Source organism: Lagenorhynchus albirostris, chromosome 4 (genome assembly GCF_949774975.1).
Source record: "Lagenorhynchus albirostris chromosome 4, mLagAlb1.1, whole genome shotgun sequence".
Lineage (NCBI taxonomy): Eukaryota > Metazoa > Chordata > Mammalia > Artiodactyla > Delphinidae > Lagenorhynchus > Lagenorhynchus albirostris.
In genome coordinates, this window is record NC_083098.1 from 110,245,036 (window position 1) to 110,270,482 (window position 25,447).

At 40.4% G+C, this 25,447-nt stretch overlaps 1 protein-coding gene across 1 annotated transcript in view; it reads left to right on the top strand.

Annotated features, from left to right (window-relative positions):
• CLNK (cytokine dependent hematopoietic cell linker) overlaps positions 1–25,447 on the top strand; it is a gene marked incomplete at its 5' end in the record, with an annotated part of 100,897 nt that overhangs the window by 46,878 nt on the left and 28,572 nt on the right. Inside the window, 6 exons of the mRNA XM_060147054.1 lie at positions 9,069–9,094; positions 9,309–9,328; positions 10,419–10,529; positions 18,519–18,546; positions 23,322–23,340; positions 25,208–25,289. Coding sequence (XP_060003037.1) covers positions 9,069–9,094; positions 9,309–9,328; positions 10,419–10,529; positions 18,519–18,546; positions 23,322–23,340; positions 25,208–25,289 — 286 coding nt within the window. The remainder of the gene's footprint in view (positions 1–9,068; positions 9,095–9,308; positions 9,329–10,418; positions 10,530–18,518; positions 18,547–23,321; positions 23,341–25,207; positions 25,290–25,447) is intronic.

Consider the following 25,447-nt stretch of genomic DNA (forward strand, 5'->3'; position numbering starts at 1 on the left):
GTTTCCTTATCTCTAAAAGGGAGGAAACGCACCTACATTGTAATACATCTGTCTGTTTTAAAGTTTATAACCAACGCAAATCCTATAGCATGGTTATTGACACGTGATGGACACTTGACAAAGGGATACTGAACTGAACTAATGGTTTCTGGAATTCATTCCTCCCTCTTTTACCCTCTGCCATTCTCCCTACACTGGAATGTATTCCTGCCTCTCTGTGTAGGCTGAAACCACCTCATGCTCTATCTACTTTGGTGTGGAGCACACACAATAAATCTGTTATCAATGAATATAAAAATAAGCTCCTCAATCACAAAGACCAAAGTTTACTAAACATTGTTTTCCTTGCAGCAAACACATAGCACCGTGCTGAGCACATAGTGGATGCATGGTAAACACTAAAGTAACTCTAAAATTTAACCCATTTTAATAAAAGCGTATTAGATAAGCATGGCAGGCTGTCATAGGACCAACTAGAGACGAGCCTGTGATCCTCAGCCATGCGATCCCATTAGGTAGAGGCCCGCAAGAGGCAAGGCAAGAAGCCTGGCTGCTTCTGGCTCTGTCTCTGTCTGTGCTATGAATTTGTGAGTGCAAGTTCACGTGCCCGATGAACAGGAAGGCCAAACAAACTGAAACATAGGAGTTTGGAGCAGAAAAGAGTTTATTGCAGGGCCATGCAAAGAGACTGGTGGCTCATCCTGTAAAAAACCTCGAGCTCCTGAAGGGTTTCAGCAAAGCATTTTTAAAAGCCAGGTGAGGGGGTGGGCGGTCACAGGGTATGTGATCAGCTCATGCACAGTTCTCTGATTGGCTGATGGTGAAGGAACAGGGCAGTGTCACAGGGGTTAACATTACCAGTCCTTAGGCTCCAGGAGGCCTGGGGGCTGTGTGCTCATGGTCATCAAGTGGTTAACATCTTCCGTGTGGTGCAGGGTTTTCACATCCGTAAAAAAAAACTCAGAAAATGTGCATCAAATACGCTTATCTATGTACTTCACAGACAAGATAAAGCAGAGGATATGGCGGAAGGCCTGTCCCAGGAAGATCCCATAGGGTCCTGCTCCGTTACAAATTTAGGCAAATGATATTCCCTTACTGGCCCTTAATATCCCATCTATAGAAATATGGGAGAACACAACGGCCTCTAGCATTTTGTGAATCCATGGATATGGTCCATACATACAAATCCACCCACCCCACTGCCCATGTCATCGCCTCTGAAACCTCAGTCCTTCCCTTCACCCTGCCTGCCCACCTTTCCTGAGACACCCAGGTCAGCGGAAAAGATGTCTCCTGGGCTTGTTTAGGAAAGATGCTTCTATCCCACATCCGTCACTAACAAGGTGCAGCTGTTGACATACATGTTCCTAAGAAACTGCACTTTCCAACCTTATTTGAGGAACTGTTAAATCTGGCAGGTCCTTCCCACATCCTTGGCTTTGCCTAACTTAATCCCTCCCCACTCAACCCAAAGAATGGTTTCAGCAATTTACTGCTGGAATTAATTTCTGAAAGTTTCCACAGACGTGGAGAGGTTTCTCAAACAGGCCTTGTGAAATATGCACTAGCCACTTGGATCGTAAGTTGCTTCTTTGGACGCTTCTGCAATTAATCATCAGGACGTGAAATCCTAAAGGTTCACTTTTATACATCATAAAACTTTTAGACATAATAAATACGGCGACTGAGGCCAGGTTTTATCCCATTTTGTTCAGAGTCTATGTCTCTAATTACAGAACATTACACGGATGGTATGTTTCCAAAAGCGTTGATTGTGATGATCATATTTCATAGATAAAGGGTATTGCGTATATTTAGCACAAATTGACTAGGAGCTAATTGAAAAACAAGTATCATTTTATTTAAGCTTGGCCATCCAAGGAACTGCACTTCATTATCTGCATTTTACAGACATGGAAACAAGCCCAGAACATTTAAATAATGTGCCCAAGATTACTCAGTAAGTGACTGAGGGGGGGATTAGAACCCAACACGAATGATTTCAAAGATCCCATTTGTGACCACTCTATTGCATCATTGTCCCTCCTATCAAGAAACAAATTCTTGGAACCCACATATCTTCTCTTCCAACCATTGAAATCACAGATGAGGAAACCAAAGCTCAGAGAAGCCAAACAACTTGTACTAAGTCACGTGGCACATCAGTAGTAGCACTAAAACCAGATCACAAGCAGTGGTAAATGTGTAATATCCAAATCTCTGAAAAAAAGGTATGAGAACAAAGTTGGAGGACTGATGCTACTCAACATCAAGGCTTACTATAAAGCTCCAGGAATCAAGACAGTATGGTATTAATGAAGGACTGGAAAAATAGATCAGTGGAACAGAACAGAGAACCCAGAAATAGACCCCCATAGAGTCAACTGACCTTTGATAAAGAAGCAAAGGCAATACAATGGAGCAGAGGTAGTCTTCTCCACAAATGGTGCTAAAACAATTGGATATCCACCTACAAAAATATAAATCTAGATACAGATCTTACACCCTTTGCAAAAATTAACTTGAAATGCGTCATAGACCTAAATTAAAAATAAAAACTATACAACTCACAGAAGATAACATAGAAAACCTAGATAACCTTGGGTATGGTGATGCCTTTTTAGTTACAACACCAAAGACATGATCTATGATTGATAAACTGAACTTGATCAAAATTTTAAAACTTCTGCTCTGCAAAAGACAATATAGGAGAATAAAAAGACAAGCCACAGACTGAGAGAAAATATTTGCAAATGAAACATCTGATAAAAGACTATTCTCCAAACTATACAAAGAACTCTTAAAGCTCAACAATAAGAAAACAGCCCAATGGGGGAAAAAAAAATGTGTCAAAGACCTCAACAGAGACCTCACCAAAGAAGACATACAGGTGGCAAATAAGCATATGAAAACATGCTCCACATCATATGTCACCAGGGAAATGTAAATCGAAACAATAATGAGATACCTCATCCATCTATTAGAATGGCCCAAATCAAAACACTGATAACAGCAAATGCTGGTGAGGATGTGGAGCAACAGGAACTCTCATACACTGCTGGTGGGAATGCAAAATAGTACAGCCACTTTGGAAGACAGATTGGCAGTTTCCTACAAAACTGAGCATACTCTTACCATGTGATCCAGCAATCACACTCCTTGGTATTTACCAAAGGAATTGAAATTTTATGTCCACACAAAAACCTACACACAGACGTTTATATCAGCTTTATCCTTGATTACCAAAAACTTGAAAGCAACCAAGATGTCCTTCAGTAGGTGAATGAATAAATAAACTGTGGTACAATCCAGACATTCCACTGTGGAATATTATTCAGTGCTAAAAAGAAATGAGCTATCAAAACACAAAAATACATGGGGGAAACTTAAATGCATATTACCAGTGACAAAAGCCAATCTGAAAAGGCTACATATTATGTGATTCCAACTATATGACATTCTGGAAAAGGCAAAACTATGGTGGCAGTAAAAAGTTCAGTGATTGCCAAGAGTCTGAGTTGGGGAGAGAGATAAATACATAGAGCACACAAGATTTTTAGTGAAAATACTCTGTATGATATTATAATGATGAGTACATTATACATTTGTCCAAACCCATAGAATGTACACCAAGAGTGCGCCCTTAGGTAAACTATGGCCTTTGGGTGATTATGATGTATCCATGTAGTTTCATCCTTGGTAAAAAATGTAACATTTGGGCTAGTGATGTTGATAATGGGGGAGGTTATGCATGTGTGGGAGCAGGTGATAAATTGGAAATCTCTGTAACTTCCTTCCAATTCTGTTGTAAACTTAAAACTGCTCTAAAAAAATAGTCTTTATTTTTTAAAAAAGTAATTATGCTCACCACAGACACATTAAAGAAAATATTGCATCTCAAAAAAATAGTATGTACATACATGCATATATAGACCTATTATAAATTTTACTGATAAAAGGATGAATATAGCACACAGTTTTAAAATAATAGTAAAATATACAACACTCTATCATAAATTTTATATAGCCAATTGATTTTCACAGAGTGCTTTCACTGATTTTTTCCAAACTCTTGTATCTGCAGCCAAACGATGACTGCAATTGATGTAATTACATGAACAGCTTCTTAGCTGAGTCAGATGACAGTTTTGCAATATCAGAAGTATATTTCCTCAATTTTCCTCTTTTTACAATGTAATGCGACAACGTACAGGCACAACACACTTTTATATTTAATTTGCTTTGTCAACATTTTCTCCATCTCTTTAAGTCTAGACAAGCAGTAAAGCGATAAATCAAACCCTAATTTGCAGCATTTGCCAATTTCCATGGTGTAAATACTTCCCCTACAGCAGATTTCAAGCTACCAACATGATCATTGAACAGGTAGTTGGGAAGAGATACCATTTTTTAGTATTTCCATCATAGACACAGTAGAGGTAAATAACTTCAACAGCATAGATAAATGTGGTAGAATAACTAGGAAGTCATGAGTTTTGAGCAGATGCTACCTTTGTTTTTGAAATAAATTAAGTGTACATTTACATAATTATTTTTTTAATAATGGCCGTGTTTAACACCTGCATTGCAAAATCTTGAAAAATTAACAACCAGCTCCTATAAGCTGGCACCAGTAACCCTCCCAGCCCCCCACCCCCACTCCGAAATGCCACATGCAGGTCTCGCGATACTCTAACTTCACAGAACCCTCTGAGGTTGAGAACTTGTTCATGACTTCACCCTAACAAGTTATGGAGGTAATAGATTCTACAGCAATGCTGTGTTCAGCTCACTACATTATCTCCCAAGAAGCAATACATTTTTCAGCAGAAGTGAAAACTGCCTTACTGCAGACTGAAGAGCAAAATAAGGACACAGTCTCGGCAGATGGTGCTAATTACACATGCAGCCAACAGATGGCGAGCATGCCAGCCTCCTCCTAGTGAAAACTGCTTGACTGAATGTCAAGATGCGAACTATCTCGAATAACAACTGTTTGGGTCTTCTGATGGGACAGGGAATTTTTCATAGCATTTGGGGTATTTGTGTACCTCCTCAGGAGGGTCGATTGCCATTTTCCCTCTAATCTTCCATTACACAATAATACTAGTTACAGTGGGGATGCATTCAAAGCCATTACGTGAACTTCATCAATTCATTTATTCCACATACGAAGTCCCATGAAGTATGAGTAACCATGTCTCACTTTTCCAGATGAGAAATTGCAACCGTTCCTCAATCCATTTGTTTATTTCATTAATATTTATTGAGATCCTGCCATGACCCTACCCACAGTAGTAGCAGAATCAAGGTTCAAACTCAAGAAACTCAGCTCCAAATCTCATCTTCTTCCAGTATGTCAAATACCTGAGTTGTTATTACTTTCTTGAACAAGCCCCACCCCCGCAAAAAAAATATGGTTGAATTTTATCTGAATTATTATCAAAGCTGTATGACAGTATGACAAGTTATTTCACCTGTTTGATCTAGTTTTCTCCCTCGTGGAGTCCCTGAAGTTCGTTTCTACCTCTTAGTCTATAACGTTTCAGTTATCTAAGCAATAAATAAGAGAAGCTCATGGCATAAATTACTGTTGTTAGATATATTTGACATAGCTGAAGGCTTCAGGATTTTTGATATTGCATATAATATCAGAAACACATTTTAAAAAATATTTTAAACATCTTTATTGAGATACAGTGCACATACTATAAAATTCACTAATTTAAAATGTACAATTCAATGACTTTAGTATATTCATAGAATTCTGAAACTATCACCACAATCTAAGTTTAGAAAATTTTATCACCGAAAAAGAAAGCCTGTATCCATTAGAAGCCGTTCCTCAACCCTTGCCCTTCCCCAAGAAACCACTAATATACTTCCGATCTCTATGGGTTTGCCCATTTTAGATTTTTAAAATATAAATGAAATCATCCAATATGTAGTCTTTTGACTTCCTTCATTGAGTACAATGTTTTAGAAGTTCATCCATGTTGTAACATGTATCAGTACTTTATTCCTTTTTACTGACAAATAACATTCCATAGTACAGACATACTTGTTTATTCTTTCATCAGTTGATGAACATTTGGGTGGTTTCTTACCTGTTGACTTTTACGAATACTGCTGTTATGAAAATTCATGTACAAGTTTTTGTATGGATGTATGTTTGCATTTCTCTTTGAGTATATACCCAGGAGTGGAATCTGCATACACACATTTTTTTTAAACTTTTTTTTTTTTGGCTATGTTGGGTCTTCATTGCTGCGTGCAGGCTTTCTCTAGTTGCGGCGAGCAGGGGCTACTCTTCGTTGTTGTGCGCATGCTTCTCATTGCTTTTCTTGTTGCAGCGTGAGGGCTCTAGGGCACGTGGGCTCAGTAGTTGTGGCTTACAGGCTCTAGAGCACAGGCTCAGTAGTTGTGGCACACAGGCTTAGTTGCTCCGCGGCATGTGCGATCTTCCTAGACCAGGGATCAAACTAGTGTCCCCTGCATTGGCAGGTGGATTCTTAACCACTGCGCCACCAGGGAAGTCCCCACACACAGTTTTTAAATGAGGGGGATACTAACTGATGCCAGGGAAAACCTTACATCATAATGAAGGCACACAACTCACAGACGGTGTAGGGAAAAGATGCACCACCGTTAAGGCAAAGTTCTCACCACAGCCTACAAGACCCTGTGTGATCTGGGCACCCCTCCACCACCACCGTGGGGACAGTAGTGCCCCTTTGTGCTCATCCCACCTCTGAGTCTTTGCACTTGCTGCTCCCCCTGTCAGTGATACTCTTGCCCAGGTGTTCATATGGTGTGTTCCCTCACTTTCTTCAAGCCTCTGTTCTCATCACCTATCCACAAAGGCCTCCTGGGGTCTGTTTGAAAAATAGTAGCCCCATCCGCCATCTCTCACTCACCCTACTTCATTTTTCTTTGTAGCACCTGTCATCACCTGACATCATATACTTTTGTTTATTTCTTTTCTATCTCCTACCCCTGGAATGTAAGTTTACATGAGAATAGCAACTTTTTTTGACATTATATTCCCCAAAACCTACATCAATAAATGTATTAAAAATGAATCCATGCCTGACATATACTACAGCCTCAATAATAAGTAAATGAATAAAAGCAAGATAGATGTCCTTTTCTAAACTCACAGTCACTGAAGCAAATGGGATACATATCTCTGAAGCAATAAATGGAATGTTCCTATTGAATTCCAGATGCTCAGTCTTTTTATTGAATTTTTTTTCCAGTGAATTGAATTGATCCCCAATAGTTATAGTGGTAGCTATGAAAAAAGATGTCTTAGACAGCCAACATCTAGCTTCACAGGGAAAGTCATCAGAATAAGCCATAAGGTAGTTCCACAGGGAGCTCTACTGCTGAAGCCAATGCACAATAAAATGAGGGCAAGTTAGTTTTGTTTTCTAATTTCATGCCTTAAAGAAGCATCCTGTGGCCTAAGTTTTTTAGTAATATCATTGAAATAACCAAAGATCTAACATTAACTAGGTGGCCACAGTTGTTGAAATACGTTCTGGGTCATATTTTGTGTTTTTACAATGCCTGGAACATCTACGATTCATGTCTTCCATCAGTGTTTGAATTCATGCAGAGAAGTCTATCCTATCTGTTTAAAAGTGTTTTCCAAGAACAAAATAGGGAGAATGGTAATTTTGTTCAATGAAGTAGTTATTTTTAGACCTGGAAGAACCCTTAAAATCATCCAGGACAGTATATGTTGTGTTGTGCTGTTTTTGGCCAGCTGGACCTTTCCCCAAAAGAAATCTTAAGAGGAGATCCAGTGGGAAGTGAGTGGAGGTAGAGTCCCGCCAGTGACATGGGGTGATGAACTAGAAACCAGCCGCCCCATCCTGCAGTCCTGCAGTTTCCTTGGGAGTCCTCAGGGGGACGACAATGGACTCTTCATAGCAAAGTTAAAAAACACAGATTTAATCCAACCTTGTTGTCTCACAAATAAGGAAAGGAGGCTCAGCCAGTGCTCAGTTGAGTTTTAAGTCTCCTACAATAAGATACAGACATTGTCTCACTGACTCCTCCCACCCCCTATAAAGCAGCATTTATGAGGTCACATCCATTTTTACAGATAAGTGAGCATTGCTTCCTCAAAGAGCTTTTTCTGACACCCCAGACTAACTGAAGTCTCCTGTGTGTTCCTTCAATACCATGCCCTTCTCTTCTTGAAAATATCATCACGATTTTAATAGTGTTTTCAGTGCATGTCTACCCTCTTAGTTATAAGCCCTATGGCAGCAGGGACAGTGCCTCTCACCTTTCCAATTATGTCCCCAGAACCTGGAACTTGGCCTGTAAACAGAACAACTGTAAACACCTTGAGGAGAAGGATCGTGTTGTATTTGTCTTTTTTATCCCTAGTGCCTGGTCCTGTGCACAGTTCAGAGTAGCAGCTCAGTAACTGTCTTTGAGTAGAATTGAATTGTGGAAATAAAACTACCTAGAAGCTGGGAAAATCCTTTCCGGGCCTCATTCAGGCTGTTCTAGGATTGGGTGGTCTTGGGCAATTGTCCTACCGAGTTTGTCCTTAACTTTATCATTCATAAAATAAAACAGTTGTTTTCTGGCGTCTTAGAAAACCCTTCCATCTGGAAAATTTTGTGATGCTATTTTCCTCTGCTTGGAAATGTCCGATGAAGGTGTGAGGCAGGGACTTGAATTAATAAGATGACTGTATATATAAAAGAATGTTAATCAAGAGTTAATGGTTAAGAGAGGACCTTAGGGGTCACACCACATGCCATGAAATCTTCATTCTACAATTTACTAACTGGGGGACTGGAGGTGAGGTACTTAACTTCCCCACACCCCAGTTTCTGCATCAAGAACAAAGGCAAGGATTGAATGAGGTCACATAACTAAAATATTTAGCATGGTGCTGGGTATCTAATAAGAGCTCAACAAACGTTCATTGGCGTTATCACCAAAATTATTCAAAGAGGAAAGATTTCTATTTAACCATATGTGAAAATAGCTTGTTGACATTTTCCATAAACTCACTGATGTTCCTTCTTATGTTTTAGGAGACAAACCCACAAAGGGAAACAAGGTAAGAAAAAGCATTGAAATGCATTTGTTACCCACCCTTTGTTTTAGAAGCATAGGAATATGGACAATGTGAAAGCTTAGGTGGCACTTGAAATATATATCCTAGAAGTTTGGTTGGGATTTGTCATGTCTACCTGTAAACCAAAAAATCACTAACCATTTAGCTCTGCTCAAAGAACCAGGACTTTAATTTCTGATTCTCTTTCCTTTTGCAGACTCCTTTACCACCTCCTCGGTAAGACACTGAAAATAGAACTTTGTTTTGCTATATACTTAAATGATTAGTTCTATAATTTGAGAAAGAGAAACACAAACATCTGATACTGAAAGCTAATGAGTTGGTCAATTAACAAGATTAAATAAGCCTCATTCATCCATTTAATCATTCATTCATTCACAGTCATCTATTCAATCTACCTCCACTTATCGATCTTTAGTGAATGCCTTGCTTCCCTGCTTCCTGTTTCTTTCCCTTTGTTTAGTACAGAAATCTCTCCTTCCTTTTAGTACAGAAATCTGCCAGAGAGTCCTGGCACTGGGAAATGCCTTCAAGGGACCTAGAGTACCTAAGTATATAAACATATAAGTATATATATATATTTATATAGATAATACATATACAAATGCAAATATTATTATACTTATATATATGGAGGCAAAACCAACAGACTTGATTTCTTAGGCTCTGAGTTAGTCACTCTGTTGTTCTGCTTGGGCCCGTGAGGACCTCCATCACAGCACTTACTTCCCTGGCTGGTCATCTTCTCACCACTTCTCTCTCTGCCCTCCCAGAGGGAAGCATCTTGAGCCAAGGACTGTGTCTTTTTCCTTTCTGCATCTCCAGCATCTACCAACAGTGCCCAATACACTTTGTGAATGAGTGAGGGCATGGGTGAATAAATGGGTGAGTGAGGCACCCATTGACTTTGGAACATTTTCCTATTTCTTTGGGGAGATTCAAAAGCTCATGTCTTCTAGTCTGGAGCAAAGGAAAGGCTGTAATCATATTTTTACTCCAGGCCTCCTCAAACTTCAACAGATGGCAGATTGATAAAGCTATGACACCCTATAGAAAAGTACATAACACTCTAAAAAATTGAACCAGACCAAAGGGCAAGCTGCAAGGAGAGAGATTTAAGCTGCTTAGAAGAATGAGTATTCTGACATTCGAAGCTCCCTGTAGAGAGCTGCCACCCCCCGCCCCCAAAACTGATGTTTCCAGCCCAAAGCTGAGGGCACAGCGGGCAGGGCTGTGTGAATTCCAGGTCTGAGGAGCCATCTGTGCAGCAAACCTTCTCAGGTCCCCACTGTGACTCTTCACACAGGCCGCCCATCACTCTTCCAAAGAAGTACCAGCCCCTGCCCCCTGAGCCGGCGAGCAGCAAGCCACTCTTCCCTCAGAGGTGCACCTTTGAAGAAGTCCAGAGAGAGTCCAGGTGAGAGTCTTGCTGTTGCTGGTGGTGAGATGACCAGGGAACGGGTGGGCAGGGGGAAGAGAGCAACAATAAACAAACCAGTCGCCTCTCTAAATGGGCTGCCCAACGTGGTGGGGACAGCCATCCCATACCTTGAGGGAAAGCACCTCAGAAACCTGTAGTTTGACTCCTTAATGGAAAATACACCTTCTTTGTAATAAAATCAGTTACTGGAAGAATGGCTCACTTACGATGTGAATTAGTTATTAAAGAAAATGTTATCATTGCCGGAACTGAAAGGGGTTCAGACTGTATGAGGACCAATATCGGCACGCAGCTTCCCATCTCCCAGGCCGGAGAAGTATAACCGCGCACGTGAAAACCCATTTGTCAAAAACATGATTGCCTTTTTGACAAAGAAATATAAAAAATCCAACCCTCTGGTATTAAGTGCTGATGCCAGAGCCCCGCTCCCAAATGTATGGGGCACCGGGCAGCCGAGCAGCCAGCTCTGATCAAAAAATGTCACAAACACGAAAGGACCTCTTTTTCTTTTCCCTGAGAGAGTTTACATTTCCAAAATTACCTTATTTTAGAAGTCAAAACAGAGACTGGTGTTTCCCTCATGTTGCTGCCCAGAGTGAGTGATGCTTTCTGACTGCGATCTTGGATCAGCCGGTGAGGTGCAGGGCACTATTTCGTCCGTGAGCATTTCTCGTGCATACAGAAATTCAAAATATCAGGCACATTTGGCACTTCTGTGGAAAACCCTTTCATCACTGGTTCTGATGGCGGAACGTAAAACAGCCGAAAATGCCATTTCCCCCTTAGTTTTTTTGGCAAATGCCTCTTCCCTTTCTGTCCTTTAGAAGCCCACACAAACATACATCTTCCATGCAGAAACCTCTCCTGCTCTTCCTCGTGCAATTTCCTCTCTCCCCTGTCCCCATCTCGAAACGCAGGTTCTCCTTCTTATAAACTAGCAGAGGAAGGGCAGCGGGGGGGGGGGGGGGGGGTGGAAATGTCTTTGCTCCCAGGGGAGTTCATAGTGTCTGGAGACATTTTGTCGTGACAGCTTGAGTGCTGGGGATGTATCTAGTGGGTAGAGGCCAGGAATGCCGCCAAACACCCTGCAGTGTGCTGAACTCCCCCAGAACAAAGAGTAATGAGACCCAAAAGGTCAGTGGGCCAGAGACTGGGAAACTCTGCCCCAAGGCATATGACTTGCTTCTCTAAGCCCAAGGCTTTTCTCAGCAGTAAAGTGAGGTTAAGAATAATGCCTACTGCCTACCTCCTGGGCTAATGTGAGAATTAAATAAGATGATTTCTATCAAGTGCTTATCAGTACCTGCCTAGCACATATTTATTACCAACATGTGTTACAGTTACTACCTTCAGCCATTTTCTATTGGTGCCTTTGCCACCGCATATAATATATTTGGAAAGAAGTCTGTCCCTTTGACCTCAAAAGGAGGGGTTAACTCACTGCAGTATGCATATGTCCTAGAACCCCGCGAGGCAGTTTCCAGAGGGTCTGAGCCAGACCAAGAGTCACCAGATTTCCTCTCTTTTGATTTCTGTTTTCAAAGAATGAGTGTCTTGGAAACAACAACAGTAATAGAACATCATCTGAATTGGAAATGTGAAATGCATTGTCCCTAAAATTCCTGACCAAGTCGTCTAATATGACAAGAACTGGCCCAAACTCAGAGAAGGAGATAGAAAATAAGATGGGGCTTCCCTGGTGGCGCAGTGGTTGAGAGTCCGCCTGCCGATGCAGGGGACACGGGTTCGTGCCCCTGTCCAGGAAGATCCCACATGTCGCAGAGCGGCTGGGCCCGTAAGCCATGGCCACTGAGCCTGTGCGTCCGGAGCCTGTGCTCCACAACGGGAGAGGCCACAACAGTGAGAGACCCGCGTACTGCAAAAAAAAAAAAAAAAGAAAATAGGATGAATAAATATCAAAGATGATGAGGTTGTTCAGTGTGGAGAAGAGAGGATTTTTATTTTCTTTCTGTTTCTTTACATTGGAAAGAGTAGGATGTGGGAACCCAGCAGGACGGGGTTTGGATCCCTGCTGAGCCACTTCTGGCTGTAAAATTTCAGGAAGCTCTTAAACAGTTCTGAGTCCTGCTTTCCTTATTGGTAAAAAGAAAATAACCAGCCCCATGAGATAGAATTGTGGTAAGGAGGTATGTGATTTTTCTAAAGTACTAGGATAATATCTGTCACAGCATAGGAAAGAAGAAAGAAAAACACTTAAACAGCATCTCCCATCTGTACCCGACAGAATTAGGCACCCATAACCCTATTTTGTCTTGAAATAGAAGCTATAGATTCTAGGGCAATGTTTCTCATCCTGGCTTTACATTGAAATAATTAGGTAAACTTTTTAAAAATTACTGTTCTCCAGGATCTGTTTTAATTGAGAGCATCACTATAGGGCATTAGTATTTTTCAAAGCTCCCCAGATGAATCTGATGTACATCCAGGGCTAGGCGCCCAGAGGGACCCAGATTCTAGGGATATTTCTGCCACTCAAGCTTCGAAGGTGCTTAGGCCTTACCTGTCTGTGTCCAAGCTTCTAATGTCTAAAATAATACTCTCCAGATTTCCAGATGAGCCCCTCTGCTGTCTGGATCACACCAGCCTACTGTCAGCCATGTCAGTGGTGCTGGAATCTTTAGACTTTCGTGTTTTGTAACTTTGCAGTGTCTCTAGTTGTGGTTTACAGTGTTTAATCATTCTTAGATGTGATGAGAGCTGTGCTGGGTCTCTTCACCAGAGGATAGTTACATTTCATCTCATTGAATCTTTTCTGCAGCCCAATAAAGTATGATTTTCTAAGGCTTGGAAAGGCCAAAGTGCCCAGCCCAGTAGAGGCATATAATAAGAACCTGGTAAAAATCACTTCCCTACCCACTGGGCACAAAATGTCATTAAGATTCAGAGAAGTTAGGTGACTCGGTCAAAGTTATAGGGTTGGTATATGACTGTTGAGAGGGCAAAAACATGCAAAGCCCAGTGCAAGACACTGAGAATGCCACGAAGACTAAGAGAGCTTTGCTTTATTCTATTTTATTTTATTGTTTAATTTTTATTGGCATATAATTTATTTACAATGTTGTGTTGCTTTCTGCTGTACAGCAAAGTGAATCAGTTATACATATACCTATATCAACTCTTTTTTTAGATTATTTTCCCATACAGATCATTACAGAGTATTGAGTAGAGTTCCCTGTGCTATACAGTAGGTCCTTATTAGTTATATATTTTATATACAGTAGTGTATATATGTCAATCCCAAGCTCCTAATTTATCTCTCTTCCCCCCTTTCCCCTCTGGTAACCATAAGATTGTTTTCTACATCTGTGACTCTATTTTTGTTTTGTAAATAAGTTCATTTGCACCATGTTTTTTAGATTCCACATATAAGCAATATCATATGATATTTGTCTTTCTCTGTCTGACTTACTTCACTCAGTATGACCATCTCTAAACCCATCCACATTGCTTCCAATGGCATTAATTCGTTGTTTTTAATGGCTGAGTGATATTCCATTGTATATATGTACCACATCGTCTCTATCCATTCCTCTGTCAATGGACATTTAGGTTGCTTCCATGTCCTGGCTATTGTAAATAGTGCTGCAATGAACATTGGGATGCATGTATCTTTTCGAATTATGATTTTCTCTGGGAATATGCCCAGGAGTGGGAATGCTGGGTCATATGGTAGCTCTATTTTTAGTGTTTATAAGGAACCTCCTTACTGTTCTACATAGTAGCTGTACCAATTTACATTCCTACCAACAGTGTAGAAGGGTTCCCTTTTCTCCACACCCTTTACAGCATTTATTGTTTGTACATATTTTCATGATGCCATTCTGACTGGTGTGAGGTGATACCTCATTGTAGTTTTGATTTGCATTTCTCTACTAATTAGAGATACTGAGCATCTTTTCATGTGCCTTTTGGCCATGTGTATGTCTTCTTTGGAGAAATGTCTGTTTAGATCTTCCACCCATTTTTTTGATTGGGTTGTTTGTTTTTTTTGTTATTGAGCTGCATGAGTTGTTTGTATATGTTGGAGATTAATCCACCTGCTAGAGAAATGAAAATAGAAAGAAAAATTTTAAAAATGCAATCTAATTAAACTTAAAAGCTTTTGCACAACAAAGGAAACCATAAACGAAACAAAAAGACAACCCACAGAATGGGAGAAAATATTTGCCAACGAAGAAACTGAGAGCTTTGCTTTAAGAGAGGTTTCAATTCATTTTTAGTTTAGCCCATCTAGGTAGTCAGATGGCCGTTACTAATGACCACATGTGAATGACCACGTGAGGCTGCTGTAAGGTTCACTTTCCATGAAAACAGAAAGAAGATTGGAGATCTGAGCTTCTTTGGCCAACGCAGGAAGAATAGTGCCCGCTGCCTTCCTAACAGCTGCTCCCTAGGCCCTCCCTGGGAGGCTGTGATTTACGTCCAGGGATCAACTGCATCAGTGAAGACAGCTGCAGCCTTACAATTGGCCGTGCTCACTGTGGATGACAGTGGTGGTCCCCGCTATTGTGTTTCAGTCCCCATTGGTCTCTGCCAGCTCTGCCCTTCTCTATTTTATAGCTAAGTCTTGACTTCACAAAACAATTGCTGAATTGAAGCACCTCAGTTAAGGAAAATGCCATTTAGAACATTCATTGACAACTTGAAACTAGGAGAGAATGTTGACATTTGGGGAATGTTGGTTAGACATTCTCAACCACTTATGGGTCATTATTATGATGTACTTTATATATTTTGTCAGCTTATTTTTTTTTTTTTACTTAAATAGATGTATTTAGAAGGGAAACATATCATCACCATAAACAACCACAACATAATTTCAGAGCAAAACTTTCAGCCTGGGGGAGGTTTTCTCTGTTAGAAGGGAAGAAAAGTAAAGTTAGAGTGATGTTTAGGATATACTAACTGCCACATGGAAACTGTCTCCTTGACATAATTAGAAAGAAGAAAAAAAAAGTTTCCAACTATGTATCCATTGTAATTTGAATACCATGGTCCATGCACCAAATAAAACTCACCCTGAGAAATCATGAGAGCAATCATCATTTGCTGTAGGTCTAGCTACACATGGCCCACTTTAGAGTCCTCAGCGCTGTGCAAAAAGCAATGCTACAAACCTTAATTTTCTGATGAGGACATAGAACTGCAGACTGGTCATCGAGCCATGAAATTTCCTTTAAACTTCAGCAAATTCAGTGGCCCAAGGTGGGGGATTCAGCCAAAATTTAAATAAAGTGTGTGATATTTTACCAACAAAACACTCACTTGCCTAACTAAGGTTTTACCTTTTCAACTAGTAATGCTGACGTTGCATCAGTTCAAGCAACCTTAGTGGCAAAAATGCATATTCTGATGATTTGGGTGGTGGAAAAAATCATTATACATATCAAGAAACCATAAAAAGAGAGAAAGTATGGATTACAAAGAAGGTAGACAAATTCACACTCATGAATGGAAACTATTGATTTTAAAGTGTAAACTTTATTATCATCATAGTTTTGCAAGATGTTGCCTTTGTGGGAAACTGGGTTAAGGGCACATGGGATGTCTCTGTATTATTTCCTACAACTGCATGAGACCTACAATTAGGTCAGAACAAAAAGTTTAAGTTAAAAGAGGGTGTGACTGTTAAAAGTGTTCTGCAGATGTAAGGTGTTATTTTTTCCAAATAGCTTTCACATATATTATTTCATGAGAACCTTACTCAATCCTCTTTATTTCTGTTTGCATTTACCCATTTTACAGGTGGGAAAATGAAGCTTCAGAGAGGAAATTTCACTTATTGAGTGAGATGGCGCTCAGAGATGACAGAATCCAATTCATTTGAAACTAAGCCAAAAACTAAGAGAGGCTCAGGAAGGGCTATTTTTAGAGTGAAAGGCATTATCCTCAAATGCACACTGAGCACCTACTTTGCACAGGAAAAGATGTGGAAAACTTCTTCTATGTAATCAATGACCATGTTTTATTTACTGGCCATCTCCAGCAGCCGATCATGGGGAGACTTATGAGTGGGAAGGTGCTCTCAGAGAGGAAGGGTGGTGATGGGGAAGGGGGCCAGAGTCCACCCTGCTCCGCCATTCCGTCACTTTGTGCAGGTCTCCCTGTCTTCATAAATTTCATTGAAGAGACCCCCTAAAGCCCAAGGCCTCCGTTTTACATGTGAGGGGAGCAACCAGCTCGTGGGGGTCTTGTCACCACAGGCATTTCAAGGCCCAAGGACGGTTGTTGTGCACAGAATGGACTTCTTAAAATTACTTGGGTTCTCACTTAATAATCCAACTTTTTAAAGTTACGAATTCCAAAGGCTAACTTTCCTGAAGCCTCAAATTTCCATCTATAAAGTATATTGCTTGGTTCACAAGTGGAGTGCTTTTACCTAAACAGAGAGACAGTCACTCTGCTTGTTACATTACATAGGTTAAGACATAAGACATTTAGGAACTCAGTTAAATCTCCTTAAACATTTGAAATACCTTTATTCACTAAATGTAATTGATTTTTTAAGTACTTTAATGCTGACAGGGCAGGTTTAAACCCTAACAAGCAAAACTTTAGCATTTCATTTTTATAAATCTAATAAAGTTAATATATAAATATAGCAAAATTCAAGTTCTCTTAAACAGTTTGAATGGTTTGCAAATAGAGTTGAACATAGCTTGACTCTTATTAACTTAAAATCACAAGTCTAAAATCAATCACCCCTTTTAAATTGAAGCCACATGGCCAATCTATCAGTATTCCTAAGATGCCAGAGTTTCTTAAACATTAAAAACACTGAGATTAGCCTCAATTTAACCCCAAAAGAATTAATATTATGAGTGTCTGTTCTACTTTATTACTTCTAATTGTTCCTCTTTATCTTCCACTTGCCCCATTAAAAGGAGGAGGCAGGGTGAAGATGTGTTATCTCAGATGGACTGATGAAACAGGTTAAAGAATGTGGGACCTCAGTACACTTGCTTCTGGCTTGGAGATCTGAGATCAGGGTATAGCATCTGAGTGCTGTGTGCTGCTGGGATCATCTTACCTGTTACAGACAGACCTTTATAACTCTAGATCAACAGCCTTCAGCTAGGATTGTTGTTGCAGCCTTAATCTCCTGGCATCTCTTCAGTTCCAGTCTTTTCACAGACAGACCTAGGTGGACAGATGTGCGCGTCACCCACCCAACTCCCTTCATAACCTCCTCATCTGGCTTTGCACATTCTGACAATAGTGCCCACTAGATGCCCAACATTTTCCTTTCTATCTCTAGCAATCGTCACAATAACCCTCTAAGATGAATATCCCTGTGCCACTTTGTAGATGAGAAAAATGAGGTTTAGTGAGGCTAATTGACTCAATTGTCAATATAAATGAAGGGCTTGGAGTTTCTTCTGAGACCCCTCCAATGGTCTGATGTCCACTTTATCAAATGCCATGTTGAATTCTTTCCCTATCATGCAGTTTTGTGTTTTTCCTGTCTCAGATCTCCTTTAATTATCAGCATCCTTTCTCTCATGCATGCCTTCCTGGGGTCCAGCTGTACCACAACTTCACATTTAAAACCTTTTATACTCCCTCAAAGCAAAAAATGAAGAGCTTTAAAATGAAGGTAATAATAGCAGGTCCTTCTGTGCTAATGAAACTTGACATAGAAAACCAAATGTCAGGAGAAATGATGATGTTATTTAAATTCTCTTAAAGTGAGAAGCAAGTTTATTCATGTCCTTTCTGTCACCACCTTTTATATTGGCTCATAACTTCTCCTTTTGCTTAGAAAATTATGAGAAAAATAAACAGGGTTTAATTTTATAGAACAGTGATAAATATCACACTGGACTATGGGCTATTAATTTGGCAATGAAAATGTAATCAAAGAGTTTTTAAGGACTCAGAATGATTTTATCTTGATCATTATGAACTATATTTTATGTAACACCATACTTCTTTTCCTTGCAGACAGATAAGCTTAAAGAACTTAAGTGAGGTAAGTAGCAATTGTGTCCTAAGAAACAAAGAAGGGAATTTTTGTGCAAAGTGTCTGTGACTGGCAAGATACTTAATTATCATAATAGAAATGCTCAATATGTATTAATATCCCTATTTTAAAGGTGATAAAACTAAAGCAGAACAAAGTAAGCTCAAGATTTTAAATCAAATTCCATTTTGCCACCATATTCTGTGTTTATTGGTACAGTGATGAGAAGACCATGTCCATGATCCATGGAGGACATCAGGTTTCTACCAAGGGCTTCCAGCCTCTAGCATTTCAGAAATAAATGTTGGAAATTGTGTAATACTTTGCTATTTGTTCTTCACAAGAGAGAGAGGACTGCAGAGTAGAAGGAATATGAGATACAGAGTTGCACAGACCTGAGTTAGATTCCCACTCTGCCACCAACTACTTTGTGAACTTGGGCAAATCCTCCTGCCCCCACCCAACCACCCCGTTCTGTTCTGTTTTCCCAATAAAAAAATAGAGGTGGATATCCTCAACTTGGCAAAGCTGTTGTGACAAAGTCAGTCAGTCAGAGTCAGCACGTAAATGACCAGGCGAGCAGTAGAGGCCCAGTAAATGGCCTGAAGATCAGGTAAGATGGAACTATCTTAGAGCCCTCTTAGATGTTTACTTTCTTAAGCCCCCAGAGAAGTTCCTTAAGCAGATGGTAGGTCCTCACTTCACTCCCACTGGCCTCCTAAGGGATTTGGTTCTTATCTTAGTATTTGACCTTTGCTCTTACATCATCTAGAACGTAAAGGTTGATCCCTTTCTTTCTCTCCTTCTTTCTTTTGATGTTGAAAACTCAGACTCTGTGTACCAGTGCCAAATCGAATCTCGGAGACAGTGTTTTGGGTAAAGTAGAAAAGAATAGCTTTATTGCTTTGCCAGGCAAAGGGGGACACAGTGGGCTCCTGCCCTTGAAAACTGTGTGTCCCAATGCCGGAGGATTTGGTGAGGAGTTTTTATAGCAATAGTTCAAGGGCAGGGTTGCTGATAAGGAGCAGGGTGTGGGCAGGGCCTGCATTTCTTTAACCGGGCCTCAGGTGGTCTCCTGATATGTTTCTGTAGTTTTCAAGGTTATCAAACTGTGACCTTCTCTCTGGAATGAAGAATGCTCCTTCAAGTAGTTAACATCTTCCAGTTGTTGGCGATTTTAGCTCTGCAGAAGAGCTCAAAGATATTGTTATGTGTATCCCTTGAAGGGGAACCAGGACCCTGCCCCAAGGCTGCACTATTGTTTCTTGACTGCTCCTCCCTTGTCTCGGTATCTCCTCCCTTCCCTGATTAGCAATTGTTTGAATCTGCCCGTTGGGACTCAGAGAAGGTCGTGGAGTCTGGAGTCTGTTCCCTATGAACAAGGAACAGGGAACACAGAAAGGCTTCTGTGCCCAGGAGCCCCACAGGATCCTGCTCGGTTTTACTTTCTCCCTTTTTTCTTCCTTCCTTTCTTCCTCTCTTTCTTTCTTTCTTTCTCTCTCTCTCTTCCTTCCTTTCTTCTTTCCTTCCTTCCTCCCTTCCTCCCTCCCTCCCTCCCTCTTTCTTTTTCTTTCTTTCTTTCTTTCTTTCTTTCTTTCTTTCTTTCTTTCTTTCTTTCTTTCTTTCTTTCTTTCTCTCTTCCTTCCTTCCTTTCTTCTTTCTTTCTTTCTTTCTTTCTTTCTTTCTTTCTTTCTATCTCTCTCTCTCTCTCTCTCTGTCTCTCTCTCTCTTTTTCTGGTGTTATGACAATGTTAAAATTAAGAGTCACATTTCTAGCTTGTCTGTCAAACAAGATATTTATGACCTCTAATCCACAAGACAATCAGGTGAAGGAGAAAAACACGTGACTGCTAAATGAGAGGCGCTGTTCAAGACTTCACTCAGCTTACCTTCTTCTCGGAGTTGCTGGACTTCCCAAGTGCCACCAGGAAGGAGAAAGTTGGGGTGGTTCTCTGCTGCTGGGGAACCCACACATCTAGAAGAACTCCACCTCTTTCTTCCTATGGGTTGGTTTATGTGTCCCGAGTAGGCAGCTACTCAAGATGACTTATATCCATAACTCACCAGTCAGTCTAAAAGGACAATAGCCCCACCAATCACAAACAAGCAAGAAGGAAATGGAGAGGTCAGTCTTAAACAGCAGGGACCATGCAGGACTCTTTGTTTTTCTTGCAACTTTGGTTGGCCTTCTGCTAGAAGTTGATATTATCTAAAGAACAACAAGGCATAGTGGAAAAACACGTTCTTCCTCCTTATCTTTTGCCAAGACACTTCCTCTTTGTTTGTTTGTGCTGAGAGTCAAGGCCATTTCTCTATTCCAAAAGCCCATCTCATAGGGCACATGCCATGCTTGTGTGAGTGTTAAGTGCTTGCTCAAATTATATCTTGGGGACCAGAATTCATTCCAGCAGAAATGATGTGCCATCTGCCCCAATTCAAATTCACATAGCACTTTATAGTTTTCAAAAAGTAGAAATTTATTGTCTCCTTTAATTCTTAAAGAAAGAAAGAAAAAAAACCCTAAGAGAAAAAGAAGCTTCAGAGAGGTGACAAGAATTGCCAGGGTTCCCACAGCTGGCAGATGGAGCCACCCTAGAAAGCCCAGAGTCCCGATCTAAGCCCCATGCCCATGACTTTGCCCTAGAGAATACAGAGGCACCCCTGAGGTGAAATAGTGGGGAAAAAAGGAAGTAAGGAAGGGAGGAAAGGATGAGAGGGAGGGAAGGTGAGAAATAATAAAGAAGGCATTACTATTTAACTTGAATATGCTAATTTTCTAACCAAAAAAAAGTTAAAGTGGGGAAACTAGAGAGATTTCACTCCATTTTTCTAATTGCATTTGATTTTAAATTCAGAGCCCTCAAGCAAAATATTGGCTGGGTCTCAATTCAATAAAAAAAAAATTGCTCCCCCAGACAGATGGCTTCCAGGCTATTTTTACAGCAAGGCTTTCTCGCCTCCTTTGACAAGCCTGAGAACCACAGCCGCAAATGATTGAGCACTTTGAACTGCCAGGTTCAAAGTTCTGAGGAAGACTCAGTGGGGAAGCTTTCAAACCACCCATAAAAATGGATTCATTCATTACCCTTTTTACATAGCCTATAGTTTTGCCTTTATTTGCTGTCCATGATGTAATGTATGTCCTCTTTCCAGAAAACTAGGGGATGCCAAGCTCTTTGAAACAAAAGGGCTTGTCTGGGCTTCCTTGGTGGCGCAGTGGTTGAGAATCCACCTGCCGATGCAGGGGACGCGGGTTCGTGCCCCGGTCCGGGAAGATCCCACATGCCGTGGAGTGGCTGGGCCCGTGAGCCATGGCCATTGAGCCTGTGCGTCCGGAGCCTGTGCTCTGCAACGGGAGAGGCCACAGCAGTGAGAGGCCCGCGTACCACAAAAAAAAAAAAAAAAAAAAAAAAGGGCTTGTCTGTTGGTTAGCCTTAGAAAAGATGTACAATGCCTCTCTAAGCTATTTATTGATAAGTGATTCTTGTCTATGAAGCCAATGTGAGTCAGGAGACCTGGGCTCCAGGGTCAGCTCAGCCACAAGATAACTCTGAGAATCTGAGCAAATGGCACCACCTCTTCGGACCTCATCTGCAAACCACTGACTTTAACTTTTCATGGACCTCAGACCCCTTTGAAATTTTGATGAAAGGTATAATAAAACTTCCTCACCCCAGAAAAAAAAAATGCACATATTTATAGAGGAAAAAAATTTAGCTTTTCATGTCAGAAGGTTCATGGACCCCACAAGGCCATCCAAGGACCTCTTACATCCCCCAAGTTAAGAAGCTTTAGTCCAAATGATACCTGTGGACTTTCTCAGCTGATGCAATGCATGAAATGGACTTTAGAAAATTATTTGCAGTTAAGTAAATACTTCAGCAAATACTATACTTCTTGCGGCATTTTGATTCTTCAAGAATATAATAGGACTCAAGAATACAAGTCCCATAAGCACATAGACTTTCATAATGAAGAATGATCAAGAATTCTACTACTATTAAGGAAAAAAAGAGAATGAAAATGTTTGAGAAGAGAAATGGCTACATTTAACAAGAATACTGTGAATATTTTCATGCTAATTTTTAAAAATAAAAATTCCAAAACAGGTATAAAGAAAATTAACTATGGCTTTCATCACTTAAACACAACCTCTATTAATATAATATTTTATCATATCTCTTCAAATCCTTTTTTCTACAAAATATGTCATAAGCCCAGTTTTTAATCCTGAACAATTTTATGTAACTTTGAGATATACTTACAGAGTAATCTTATTCCATACTCTACGTAAATACTTGCAATGCATTTCTAACATTCCAATAGTGAGTATAGCACCAAAAATTACTTAATAGTTCTCACTTAGAGGCTTATGTAGATTGTTTCCAGTGTTTCAATATTATAAGTAATGATGTACTGCACATCTTTGTACATGGAACTTGATCCAGATTTCAGGTTGTTGTCTAAGAAAAAGAAACTCATCAATGGAATTTTGGGGATAAGAATAAGAGTATTTCTAAGGCTCTTAATAGCTATGGTTAAATTGGTTTCCAAGAGTCAAAGCAATTTATAGTCCCATCAGCAGACTGTATATTTGCCTGTTACATCACACAAAGAGTATAAAATTTTTATTTTTGCTTAGTCTTTTGGAGGATTATTCGTAGATTTTTAAAAATCTATCCTAAAAAAACTAACCAACTGCTCTAAAAACATACATAGTATAATGTAAAATTCTCTGTCACTAAGAGTAACTCAATGTTTTGTTTTTTTTTAATTCAATACAGGTTCTTGGAACAGAGAAAGGTGAACTATTTATATTTGTTTTCTTATCCTAATATCATTAGGTTAAGTCCTATTTCCAGGTTAATAGCATTAGTCATTTTTTTAAACGATTACTTGTTTCAGGGCCTGGGCTGTATGGACACGTACGTGGGTGCATGATGACGTGATCCAGATGGTTCCAGGACCTCAGAGTCTATTCAGGAGTCCTGTGGTCTGAACAGGGTGATTTAAATTGGGGGTGGGGTAGAGGTCTTTCTTCAGCTACAGGCTACTGACAAGGAGGCACACTGTCACCCCCTGCCACTTGGGAAAGACATTGCTGGCCTGCTGCTCCAGAGAAGCTCTTGGTCTCTCCATCTTTGATGTCACCCGTGCATACACACATAAGCCCTCATGCGTGCACGCATACACACTGCGGATGTCACTGTTGTGGAAGCATGCAATCCAACACTTGCTAGATGGCAGGATGCTAATCTGGTGATACCTTCATGCCCACATTTGGGATACTGTTCACCATTCACTTAGAATGATGAGTTATGTCCAGAGCCAAAGGACCTGAGCTATGGCCCAAAGAGTTAACACAGGCAGCCTAGTTTGACAAAGCAACATTGGGCTAAGATTTCAGAGGCTCACCACCAGCTCACTGTGTGTTTTGACCAAGTTGCACTGACTCTGTGAGTCTCAAGTCTGCTTTTTTTACATTGAGAAAGTTAGACTGGAGTGGGACCTAACCTGGGTTTGTGGATTCCCAAGGGTTTCTGATGGAGGAGTGAGGGTCTGTTGGCAATTCTAAATAATTTTAAAATCTAAAGGAAACTGTACCCTTTTCCACAATAAAGCTCAGCATCCTACTGAAATGTTGAGGAGTTGTTGCCTCAGGCTTCAGTGATTATAAACCCAGCAACGTGACACTGATCAGCTCACAGAGGTGGCTGTTGATGACCTGAAATGATTTTATAGGATGTATGACTAGTGGACCAGTCACTGACTCCAATCACTTTTCAAGTAATGACAGCCCTTCTGTCAAAGGTGTTGAGTTTGTGATCAACCTTGGACACAGCACAGAGTAACAGCCAAAATTAAGACATGTCAGTGTTTATGCTTCCTTAACTTTACTACTTACCACTGCAACTGGAAGAGTGTTTTATGGGATTCCCTATCATAGTATTATTATGTGCCCTTGGTAATTCTGGATGGCTAGTTAAAATCTATCCAGGATGAAAAGGAAATAAAAAGTGGTAACACCAATGACATATGTAATTACTGAATAAGTCCAGTTCCTGTGGTTGTCAAAACTTTTCAAAACTTGAAGATCAAAGGGGAACAACTGAGAAAACTCACGTCTGGTGGGAACCAGGTGGAAACCACTGGTCTATAATAGAATCCTGGGAGCTCTCCTGCCCTATCACCGCAGAGATAGGAGAATTCAGGTGTGCCTGGGCCAGCATCAGGCATCCCCCTACCCTACATTGCTCAGAATAGTTCTTAAGCTTAACATTTTTGTTTATGTTTCTATGTAAGTTTTCATTTGAATGGAGAATTCAACCTCAGTCCACTTCCACTTCAAGCCCCTCCAATACCAAATACCTTCCAATGAAATATTCTATATATTGGCAAGTTCAAGGATGAGTTCCAAATTTAATATTTTTTATAGTATTATTGAATATTCAACATTCAAAGCAATTTTTATAGACTCAGGGAGAAGCCAGTCCCAGGAGCCACAGTTACTGCAGAACACGTGGGTTACAGTTTCCACTAACCATGAACAGCTTACTCTTAATAATCAGAGATTACTTGGATGAAATTATAGCAGTTCCGCTAGACTTCTAATGGTCCCCTATCATTTTCCTTTTGCAACCTGCCCAAATTCTGGGACGCCTTTACACAGTTCCTCATCATCAGATGAAGCCTGAATTATCTCACCTGTCACAAAACCAAAGTCCTCAAGAGATTTCTCTTGCCATTACCAGGTAAGGAGCCAGGAATCCCTTGCTGGGTCCCGGCTTGGGGGTCAGGTTATGTGTTGTCTGGGATGAAGACTCACAGAGGCTTCCTGAGAAAGAGAAACTCTGGCCTTTCATAATGAGGCCCCGTGTTGAGGCCCCAGGGAAACCTGTGAATCATTGTT